The 12,593-nt window shown below is 36.0% G+C and overlaps 1 protein-coding gene across 8 annotated transcripts in view; it reads right to left on the bottom strand.

The window, feature by feature from the left end:
- PIBF1 (progesterone immunomodulatory binding factor 1) overlaps positions 1–12,593 on the bottom strand; it is a 109,825-nt gene that overhangs the window by 77,458 nt on the left and 19,774 nt on the right. For all 8 annotated transcript variants that reach the window (XR_005255778.1, XR_005255779.1, XM_038127307.1 and 5 more), the window contains 5 exons: positions 12,201–12,334; positions 10,068–10,176; positions 6,645–6,826; positions 4,745–4,870; positions 690–788 (listed from right to left, as the gene is read on the bottom strand). Coding sequence is in view for 6 of the 8 variants with exons in the window: in XM_038127307.1 (XP_037983235.1) it covers positions 690–788; positions 4,745–4,870; positions 6,645–6,826; positions 10,068–10,176; positions 12,201–12,334 (650 nt within the window). In the remaining 2 variants the exon portion in view is untranslated. The remainder of the gene's footprint in view (positions 1–689; positions 789–4,744; positions 4,871–6,644; positions 6,827–10,067; positions 10,177–12,200; positions 12,335–12,593) is intronic.

Genomic DNA, 12,593 nt, shown 5'->3' with positions numbered 1-12,593 from the left:
AAAACTAAAGACACATGGCAAACTTAACCTGAACAACTTTGATTACTGTCCATAGTTTTACATGACCTCATAGTTTAAGCAAAGCATAATTTCTAAATTTACAAAAAGTAAGGAAAGGCGTTACAGAACATAAAGCTAGAATGCTTGTAAACAGGCAAAAAATCAACTATAGTTTCTTTCCCCATTGAATGGAACTGCACATTGGTATAGACAATATATTCTACACATGGAGTATGAAAGACTGAGAGGAGGCAGTACTAAGAAGAGAAACATGTATCAAACATAATTAATTCTTCATGACTACTGCCCTCTATCCAAACTTCATAAAAACTATTAATTGAAGTCATCTTACAAGACCATTTTCTGCCTTCAACTAAAGAAAAAACCCCACAAACAGGTTCAGAGTTTGACCACTGCTACTGTACAGTATAAAATTGACATTCTTGCTATGAAATGAATAATTATGTTTGCTTGTCACTACAGCATGGTAAGAGAAATACCAAACTTTGATCTTTTTACTGCAGTGATAACAGAAAGAATTTACTACAAGAATTAAGACTGCAACTTCAGAGTTTGTAATTCAATTTATTCTTTATAAGCAGAAAGTTAGTCATTCCTCCTACCCAGACCTCCTAGATATAAACACTGTTATACCTTTAGATTTTTATATGTATTTTAAAAACACTTACTGTTCTAAGAGTTGATCATATTTTCTTAAAGATTCCTTTTCAGCAGTAACTGCTCTCTCTTTTTCTGCAACAGCATTATCTCGTGCTTCTCTCAAATTTCTGAAGGAAACAAAAATTATTCTGTTAAGAATCTGTTAGAAACAAGACTGCTTTGCTTCATTAATTACTGCTCTCTGATCCAAATTTCAATGCTACCTCCTTCAACTCTCATAGACTGACAGAAGAGTCTATCTATTCACCTATTGCAGAGGCTTTACTTCAGGTATTTTCATATATACCAGCAAAGCTTCCAGTTCTGAAATTGTAAAAAAATAATTATTAAATCACCTATTTACATGTGGAAACATGTAACTAATTATTCTAGAATACTAGAACTAAAAATTATTTATTTTTTGCAGGAATTAAATAAATTTCAATGATTCTCCTTGGTGCTTTGGGAATAACTGCAGGAATGCTGTCTGCCTAGCTGAGATGATTCACAACTTTTGATAGAGCAAGAAAAGTTTAGGTAATCATAGAAATCCTACTTCCACATGCAACTAATTGTCTAGTTACTGTGCTGTATATGTTATTGCATATCATTGGAGTCTCCTCCTGGGTTTTATTGCTGGCAATATTTTTGATCTGCAAAGAACTATAAAATAACATTTTATTACAATCAATCGATCCTCTTTTTTTTATAACCAGGGATCAGTCCAGATGTTCCAACTACCTCAGTTATTATTTGACCAACAGAAATGAAAACAGCATGATACTAAGAATAAAACATATAGTATTTGTGTTTAAAAACTGGAATTAGTTATTAATAGACTGTTATGCTGCAAGCAGGCTACAAATTAACACTGCAGTAGACTGTAATGAGGGGAAGCACTGCTTAAATACTGTATATAAACTCAAAGTCCAATATTTAGTGTAACAGAGCACCAGCCAATTTGCCAGAGCTAACAGTGGTTGTTGAGGATCAGATATCCGTCTTATGACTGTTTTTAAGGATTTTACTCTACTGCTTGTTTGCTTCTATGATGAACATTCACCAGCATTTGAAACATATTAGATGATCTTAAAGATTCCTTTCAATCTTGGTTTATCTAAAAGGAATCTTATTCATATGCTACAAATATGAGCAAATCCAAGCACAGCTGCAAGGCAAGCTAAAACCATGGCTAGCAGCTATGACTAGAGGATTTCACTTCAACACCACATTCTTTATCTGAACTGATCTGCTAATGTGGATGCAACCAAAATCTTCCTACTGAAGTGTTTTTTTTTTTTCCTCTCCCCACAACAACTTTCTGACTTAAGGGAAAATGAAATTAAAGGCTCAGGCAAGTTTTGTAGAAAAGTTAAAAGTCAGGATACAAAGGAAAATAGAAAATTATTATGCTCATGTAAATGCTAATCTAGGTCACTGTATCACACTAAGGGTATATAATTTCAGGTTTAAAGACTATTTTCTAGAATGAATTTTATCAGTGGCACTTCTCTGAATTCAAAATAATTCATACGAACAGCAAACAGCCACTTAGAAAAAATTAACATAAGGATTATGTAGCAGTTAACTAGCTATTAGAGAAAGATAACAAAATTTTCTTTAAAAAGTGAGTTACTAGGCTATAGAATTTAGTGAAGAAATTCAGGGACTGACCTTAAGATTAGATTCCTTAAAAGTGACTCATACCAAAATATGGGAACATGGCAATGTATTTCGCTAACAGCATTAAGATTAAGCACATAATATCTTACAGTAGGAGTCCAGAGTTGTATCCTTAAGATCAGAGTACAGGTGACATAAAAATGAAACAGTAGGAGAGATACAGAGACTCATTTAGAGAATAAACTCTTTTGCTTAGCTGAACAACTCATCAATTGAAAATGCAATAGGAGGAAAAGGACACAAGTGAGGGACTATTCAACCAACAAGATCACAATCATAGATGTGATGTACTTCTGTTGAAATACTCTCTTTCTAGAGAGCCAGCAGACACACCAGTGATGCTGCCAGTTGTCTGACTGCCATTTCACAGCAGGTGAAGCACCTACCTAAATGGCTGTACTGGGGCCTTATCTAGACAGCCCATCACACAAGTGAAAGTAACCTTCTGAAATGGGACAGAAATACTATCTAGAGGATCAAGAATGGGCATGGGGGGTAGCAAGATGAAGACATGGGAGGTAGCAGCTCATGGGCCTCTTTATTAGGTTTTCAAACAAACCTCTTCGCAACTGTCATTTATTGCACTTGGTCACATCTCTAAACTGTTTTAGAATGCACAAACTGGATTCCAGTCAGATTCGACCACATCAGAAAAGGTGCTTAGGGAAAGCATCTCACACGCTCAACTACTAAATTGTGTTTGATCTATGGGAACAGACTACAGGTAATCCAGTGTCAAACCTCTTGCAGACATTCACATGCCCAGTGAATTCACTCATGCTTGCTAATGCAAACATAGCCCATGCTTACAGCAACCATACAAGTGATACTGATGCCAAAAAAATTAGGCATGAAAGCATCACCTTTTCATTAGTGGCCCCCTCCCATTTTAGTTTCTTGAACTGATTCATCCAAGCGTAAAATACTCGCCAATAAATTCAAAGGAACTATCAGGCACATCAGGCTTGGCAAAGTACATGAGCAACTGAATATTGGATTAGCTTAGCTGTAATACCATTCTATGCTTTGAGCAGAAGGATGAAACCAGCATCTTAACTTCATTTTCAGCCACAAATAGCATCTCATCACATTACACAAATTCACTGCAAATTGTTTTGCTCACAATTTGAGGTTCCATTTGTCTTACCATTGAGGCAGACTGCCTTACGGTGGATTTTCTAGTATTTTCTAGAAAGAAGATATGCTAGAAAGTCTTCTTTTAATTTTTTTTTTTTTTTTTGCTAAACATGTAGGCAAATCTAAGGGATTTGCATTTCAGAAGTAATTATTTCAAAATGAGGGAAAAAAACTTCTGTAAAGTAGTTCCAGATACAAATGAAATATCTTTCAGTAGCTTTCTCAATGATATACAGACGCTTGTCAAATCTCCAAAGGAGTGCATGTTTAAATTCATACTTTGTAATTCAAAATAGACTTGCATAGAGGAAGTGGTGTGGATGTATATGTGTATTTTACTCACACTTGCGAAACTACACAATGATGTAATTGTTTTTTAATGAGAACCTTTCTGTTGACTGAAATACAGCAGAAGCCATGTTCTTTTTCCACTCTTCCCAGCAAAACTACCTATTAGAGGAACAGATGCTGATGCCACAAATATCATTTTACTACTGTCATTTCCTTCTCCACACGACACTTTCAGGACATCTACAGTGAAATTATTGAGTAGTCCTCCCATTTCAAAGCAATAAAATAGGCAAAAAACAAGCTAAATAAGAAATTCTGTGCCAAAGGTCCAAATCCCCAAGCCCCTAAAAGGCTTATGCATGTGCCATGAATTCCATGGTATTCAACTAGATGGCACACATACAAACTCATCATGCAAGTCTTCGCAGGACTAGAATCTTCTTCAAAAGAGAATTTTACAGTAATTTACAGGAAATCAATGGGTTTTTTTAATCAAGATGCTCTTAAAGACTCAATTAGATTTACTTCATACAGGCTTACGTCTTATATCCTTTGGGTTTTTTTCCTGCCTTATTTTCTGCATCAACACTTTCTATTCTGGATTCCCAGCACAGTTTCAAGACTGCCCCTAGAACATGACCTGTAAACTGTCATCCCGTGTTAATTAACTAATACCATACCTCTGAACAAACTTCAAACCACCAGATGTTATGTAGAACATGAATTTTAATATTCCTTTTCAAGTGATAATGTTGGCTGTCCATCATTTAATAATAAATATAACAACATAAACTTACTGTACAAGTATAATTTCATTTTAGTTTTCACAAGACTCCATCAGTTTTACAACTGAGCTTAAGTTGTTACATTTTGAACACCTCTCAAAGAGTTAGTCAGCTAGGGCTATACCTAAGCACAAAACAGTGCTTGGTCATTTCTTCATCAATTAGGTTATTGCCTACACCTTACCTACCTGTTTTCACGTTCATACATCTCTTTTGAGGTGCTTCTTAGCTGCTCAATTTCTTGATTTGTTTTCAACCTTATTTGTTCCAACTCTTCATGCAGTCTCTTTTCATATTCTGCTTTATAGTGGTCTCTGTAAATAAATAAACATATTGCACTAGTCAAAATATCAAAACTTGAGGTACAGCCTTACAACAGCAGAGTTCTTCTTGATTTTACATTTTATTTCAATCTTTACTCATTGACCTCTCAATGACTTAAAATACTTATCAGCCTATGTTGCTGTATAAATTAAATGAAAATCAACCAGGAATAAATAATATTTAACTATGAATAAACAGAAGTCTTTTGCACACAAATTTAAATTTTTAAAGTTATTTAATATTGATTAAATACATAACATTAACATTCTTCCAAAACTTGTCAGCCTTTACATAAGTGCTTATATTAAGTAACCATATAACTCCTCACTTTCTTCTTCATTACTGGGTAAGGACTGATTAACTTATTGACTTGCAATGCTGCCATGCCACTACAAGACTTCTTTGTGTAATATCTGCACTTCATATGAAGGGAAAAAACCATCACAAGAAACACTGAAAATTAAATGGAGTGGAGATTTGTGAAGTCAAAAACCCCCAAAATCTGTGAATTTATCCTGTCAATGTAGCACATGAATTATTTAAAACACAAAGTTCTTAAGCAACAGATATCAGAAGAAATCAGGATAAAAAGAATTTAATTTCAGAGACATATTGACTTTTTTTGTATCTTTGGAAGCTCATGACAGATTGTAAGGAATCTCATAAAGAATCTCTCCTACAAAAATAGGGTTATGTTGTAAGCACTTAAAAGTTAAGGAATGTCAAAATTTTATAGCATCTAGTTAATGTTCAAGAATAATAATTCAGCAATTAAGCAACTGGTAAAAATCACAGGTTTGGAAACAAAAGCATATTATGAAGATACGTGCATTTACAACTGCAAAAGGTTTCAGATTTGATTTCCCATCATGCGATAGCCCATAATTCTTAAAAATGAGTACCTGAGCTGGTCAAAAACTCCCTCACATAAACTAGAAGTCCCAAAATATTAAAATGGAGAATGCTTGCTGTCAGGTTTTCCTTATATTTTATTTCTGTTTCCTTTTGTAAAAGAAAACTTTCCGGGTTTTCTTTTTATTGAGACAGTGTATTTCAGTTGACCCTTCAAGATAAAAGTAAACTTATTTCTTCTCCTTCCTCAACTGTGCCACACTATAGCAAATACTGTATGAAGACCTTTTACACAATAAAGAGATTTATCATAAAAAAAAAGAAGAATGATTTCTTAAATTTTCAAAAGTAAGACAATTTTTTATTTAAAATACAGAAATTCTAGGTGAACACAGTTCTGAGATATAAACATGCAAAACAAATTAAAAAAAACTTTGAGTGACTGCAGTAAAAGGAAAAATAATATTTAAAACTCTTCTGATATTGGCTGAAGCTCCATAACTAATCATTTCAAGAATGCCCTTCTATTTTCATTAAGGTAACAATTTTTGTTTTAGTTGTCGATCAGAAGAGTCATATTAGCACACTTGTTATACAGGACACAAGATTTATTGATATTCATTGAAAACATGAAGTTTGTTCTATAATTAACTGAGCAAACCTACAAGAATAATTGCCATAAATGCCCAAATTTATGCTGAAAGTTTACTTCCACTGCTGTGGTCTTATAAAGGTTTAAAAAAAATGTTTGTGATACATAATATGACCCAAGATAGGTGTTCTGCTTCTAGTTAAAAAAATATGGGTTAACTTTCTGAAAAATAAAATTAATTAAATGGGATTTGTGCAAGAAACAAGAGAAAACACTTAAAGAACCTGTCTACTGACAGAAGTGAACAGACAATAACTTGCCTGGATGCAACGTATTTTTCATACATTTCTTCCCTAGCTTTTTTGGCATCCTCTAGCTGAATCTGTAGTCTTTCAAGACGATCTTCTTCGTGTGCACAGCGAACACTAAGCTCCATGTTCTGGCGATTGAGATAATCTTTATCTTTTTGCAACAAGTTGAGGGATTGTTGTACGGTTGCCAGCTATAAAAGGTATTAAAAAGAACACTTTAACACAAATTTCAAGATAAGTATTTAACCTATGTACACATATTTGCAATCTAATTTTAACTCTCTTCTCTGAAATCATCTGAACCAAAAGACTCTATTTACACTTTAGTTTAAGTAAATTGATGAAGCTTTAAGCTGAAAAAACTACTTTATTAACAATATAATTTTATGAGTTTTCATTATTTATTTCCAATAGTTAGCCCCTGAAAAAAGAGGTCCTTTCATCTACATCAGTATCTAAACAGTGCTGAAGCACTGAATAGCAGCAGTACTGCATAGTGCCATGTCAGAAATACTGATGGAGAATCTTGGTGCCAACCTGTCATACTGACTATGACATTCTCAGGAACAGCAGTGAAATGTTTAAGGGCACCAGGGTGATTACTGCTCCGTAAAGAAATGGTAAAACTGATAGTTCTGGGGCTGATGTAAGGCACAATTGTTGTGGACAAGGGCAAAGAGCTGGTGTTGCTACAGAAGGCTGAAATGATGCTAAAGTAGGAACAAGAACATGTTGAGAATAGCCACCCTTGTCATCAGGTCAACCATATTTCCTACACCAAGAAGTAGTGTGAGGGAAAGTAGTCTCCATCCATTCAAGGTTAACACAGTTACAGAACAGGCAAAGAGCATAAAGGGCACTGTTGCAAGGTGGCCCAATAATCGTGCTAACAAAACAGTTTCATCCCCTTAAAGAATTTTGCCATTTAAGCTCCTGAGGATTTCACATACCAACTTCAAAGAATGATAAATTAATAACTTATCAGAAACATGCCTCCTACAGCTATAAAGACATCATGTACATTGTTTAGACAGAAATCACCTTTTCTAAGTCATAGAAGGACTAAAGGTTACTTAGGGAAGATACTGGAGTCAAAGACATGGAGCAAGAAGTTAAACAGATGAATTTATATACAAACAGTGCTCTTCTCCATCAGCCCACTTGCTGAGCATCACACTCAGGGTGAGGTATAAATGCGTGCTCTATATTTGATTTAAGAAAAAAAAGATAAACATGGTCTCTCTCCAAGTAATATGTTCTATGTATATCCATAGTGAACAGACATCATAGACTACTACACAAAGAAAAGCAAGCAGTTACTCCTCCTCTGGAACAAGTACTGTGTAAAAACTTCCAACTGGATGTTCTTCCAATACAGGACTTGATACTGTATCAGTACACACAAAAATCAGCAGAAACCTTCCAGATTTAAGTAATACACAGTCTGAAGTGGTATTTTAGTTTAAAGTATTGCTACTTTTACTCACTCTGATTAATTTAGTATTAAGTTAACGAAAAAAGCCATTGTTGCTGCTATTCTGCAGTACTTCATATGTATGTACAAACTTGATGCACAGGACCTTTTGGCCTTTGTTGTACCCTTTTGGCCTTTGTTGTACGCTGAGAACAAACCTGACTTTTGGTGACCTCTTACAATGCTAGAGAGAGGAATAAAAAGACTAACAAAGCCTTCAGACTGACACCACAGGGGTACTTTCTAATAGAAACTCAGGTTTTTTTCCCTAATATTTCTGACAATCTCTATAGCTACCTGTAAAATAAGGCAGAGCAACGCCATCTTTAAAGTGGCAGTTTTAGCCACTATTTTATCTGTAACACTGTTATTTACACAGAGACACTAAGGAACACATCTTCCCTGAATACTCTAAGGAGTAGTCTGTCTCATTTGTTCAGCTGCTAAAGCGTTAACACACAAACATCTTCCACACTATTCTTGCAGGGCTCTGCTTCCGTAGCTGAATCCTTGCCTGCCCACTGGAAGTGGGGAATGAATTCCTTGACTTGCTTTGCTTGTGTGCGTAGCTTTTGCTTTGCCTATTAAAGGATCTTTATCTCAACCTATGAGTTTTATTGACTTTCACTCTTCCGATTCTCTCCCCCATCCCACTGGGATGGGCAAACAGCTGTGTGGGGCTTAGTTGCCAGCTGGAGTTAAACCATATCAAGCATACTCACAGCATTCATCTTCCAATGGTAAATTTTCCCCTGGGGCCTCCCAGGTTCCTGAGCTTATTGGCAGAGTTCAGTCTGTCTTTGCTTCAGCCTTCTAAGTCACATACCTAGGAAAATGGCATGCATATAACGCCTCGGAAAAAATGGGAAGCACTTGACCAGTGTTGAGGGAGATAGCCTATGTTGCTGTGAGGCTGACCAGCCATTTGAAGGATCATAGCAAGGGATCAAGGCTTCTGATCACCAGAATCCTCCTTCAAGGAGGAGCACTCAGTTGGTTTGGTAAATGTAATCTCAGTCCCTGCAAGGATTATGAAGTAAATTCCCCTGGAAGCTATATCCATGAATATGAACGAGAAGGTGACAGAAAAACTAGCAGGAATTTACCAAGGCCAGACCTATCAAACCTGACCAAAATGGATGGGGGGAACCACTGTCCATGTCATTTACTTTTGCATGGCTTTCAGCCAGCTCCTGTAACAGCTCTATGGAAAAGCTGGCAAAATACAGACCAGATGATAGGCAAACACCTGTTGAACTAACTGAACATGGGACAGAAATGTTGCCCTGACAGCAAAGAAGGCCAAGTGGCTTCAAGGCTATATTAGCAACAATTCAGACAGTGGGGTAAAGAAAATTATTATCCTGTGTTCCACACTTGTGATACTACATTTGGAGTGCTATATCCCATGACATGCATGTCCTAAAGACATGCATTAACATACTGAAACAGGACCAGAAGAGCTCTACCAAGACGGTCATGAACTACAGCATATGATGCACAAGGGGTTAAGAGAAATACTTGGAACTTTTTTCAGTCTTCAGGAGAGAAATCTGGTTGGGGAAAATATTATTGTTAGCTTCAGCTATCCAAGTGGAACACATAAAAATAGCCAGAGTCTTGGCCGTACATAGTGACAGGACAAGATGCAACAGAAAAAAGCTGTACCAACTGATTAGTTTTTACAAACGCATTTTCACAAGAGAACAGACAAACACTGGAACAGATTGTCCAAAAATCTGAGGACTCTCCATCGTTGAAGACATTAATAACTTGACAAAGCCCTAAGCAACTTGACCTAATCTTGCTCTGTACTGCAAGGGCGGGTTGAAGCAGTTGGTCTCTTGAGACCATTAGAATTAAATTATTCCATGATCCGGACAAACTTGATTAGACAAAGAGTCAAATTCCCGAGATGAAGAAGTACACAATTACTAAGGTAAGAAATTTATGTTTACCTCTTTTGCCAAGTCATTTCTTTCTTTAGTTTGTGTTTTGTATGAAACTTCCAGTATCTCATAGTTTCTTCTGAGTTCTGACAATTCATGCTCAAATACATCACGTTCACTGTGAAGGCAAAGTTAAATTAGATGCATAAAGTGTAATGAACAAAATTCCTGTGCCTTTTTAATTTCTCAGCCTTCTTCCAGTTCACGACACTGACTTCTTCCAACCAGTCACTCACAGAACAACTGGTGATAATCTTGACCTTTTAGATTTATTAACACCTGCAACAGTATCATTTTACATGAAACAATTGAGGATTATTTAAATACTCAGAAACAAAGAAAATTCTACAATTCTCAAACTCCCATCCTATATTATCGCATTCTCCTCTGATTATTCTTCTTTAGTGTAACTTTGGGCTATACATTTCTTCTCTTAGCAATGATCTATAAATATCCCTATCCATTGTTTTCGCTTTATCAAGCTTCTGATGCTATTTCCCATGACATTCTCTTCAATCTTTTGCAGACATAGAAGTCCAATGAAAAAGTGAAACAACTCCATTACCATCTTATTAACAGAGCAGAAAGCAATGTATACTTGTTCTCAGTAGGTACTCTCCCCTGCATACAGCCTCGATACCAGAGTGGGTTGTCATGTTTAAAACATACATGACACAGCTGCAAAAAATTGTGCTGGTATCCTGAGCAAAGTGCTTTCTCCATGCACAAAGAAACATCGCTATGTCTCCACACTCACCCTCTCAGAACAGTGAAATGAATGAGCCAGTACGAGCTTGCAGTTTAGAAAAAAGCTAACCAATACTATATTAAGCAAAGCATCACTTTAAAACTGAGATAACTTGTAGCACAGCAGAACTAGATTTGACATCGTGTTTTTTAAAGGCAGAAACAAGTCTGGAAGTGATTTACTCCTGCAGTGCACCCAAATATCCTCGTGCAGTTAAGCCAACAGAGCTCTCCCCTCCTCTTCATGTGTGCCTACCCAGCTGAATACAACCTACTCTCTCAAATACAGTTTTGGCACGTTCATTCATGCTTTTCTCAACTCAAGACTATTTTAAATGCACACTGTTGAACACTGGGGCCATTCACATGAAAAGTTATTACAATCCACTTATTAAGATGCAGTTGCATATACGAAGCAAATCATAGCACCAATCCATCCTATTTGCAACAAGATGCCAGAAAGATTCCAGCGTTGTTTTTGTACATATAGCTGTGAACCAAAAATGCTGTGAATCCAGAAGACAGATTCCCCTTCAAATGACTTAGTGGGCAAAGTCATTTGTGTCTGTAACTACCCCTGAGTTCATTCCATATGAACAACTAAGGAGCTGACAGGGTCTTTTCTATTCATAATCCCCATTTTTGAATACATTTCTCCACAAATGTGCCAAAGACCAGCTTTCTTGCACTTGTGAGCACACTGAAAAAGCTATTTGGAAGGTGGAGGTATATACTGTGAGGTATACATCTATGAGTATATTTACAAGAAGTCTATTTTAACTATTTTGCAATTGCTTTTTGCAAGATGGATATTCAAAACATTGACTATAACAGTACAACACGTATTTTAGAAAAGCTAGACACAGGAACTTCCTGCAGTTAAACAAACTCACTAAGGTAATCCTGAGATTATCTGCCAGAGCTCTCAAAAGAGCCCTTTCAAATTTATGGTTTCAAAGATATCTTAAGTTGTAAATATTAATTCCCAAGGTCCTGCCCTCCTAACTCACTCGGTAAGCATCACAGAGTAGAGCACAGGGCCTTTTGTTAGATCATTGCTATTAAACTACGAATAAAAAAAGAGGACTTGTTCCAAGATGCTTGCCATCAACAGCTCCCACTTCCTTAGCTGCAATGAGACTGCTAGGCTCTGTTGAAAACATTGTAAATCTGAAAATATAAACTTTTAGGAAGATAATTTGATGCAATAGTTTTTGGAATGTTCTTCATTTTAGGTCTGCAATATACTAAAGGAGGTAATTGAACCATTAGTGTATGAGGTAAGAAAAAATATGTGTGTGTAAGCCAAAAACAAAACTAAGAAGTCTGGTCAATCAAGACTGATCTTTATTAACATTTGTATGTTAGTTAAACTAGAATTACAGAGATACTTACCATTTTACTTTATCATAGTTCTGTTGTTTGTAATCACCTTGCTGAATCAACTGCTTGGTATCAGCCAGTTCCAGTGTTAAACGCTGGCATCTGACCTCAAGCTCTGACCGACTCCTCCTCTCGTCTTCATAGCTCTAGGAAGTGAGACATTTTGAAATGATCACAGCTGCACTGATATTTACTTGAAGTAATCACCAACTAAATTTCATGAAAACCTCTTACGAATATTCAGGCAGTAATGCTTTCATTTGTCTCAGTATTTGGAAATTTCACACATCACAAAGTAACCAGCTATATAGATACTCAACTTATTTTCGTCTTATTAAAAATACTTGATTAAATGCATCTATTTTTTCCAATGCATTTGTCCATTAGCACAACTTCCAAGACCAG

Source organism: Motacilla alba, chromosome 1, assembly GCF_015832195.1.
Source record: "Motacilla alba alba isolate MOTALB_02 chromosome 1, Motacilla_alba_V1.0_pri, whole genome shotgun sequence".
Lineage (NCBI taxonomy): Eukaryota > Metazoa > Chordata > Aves > Passeriformes > Motacillidae > Motacilla > Motacilla alba.
This window is presented reverse-complemented; position numbering and strand designations above follow the sequence as displayed.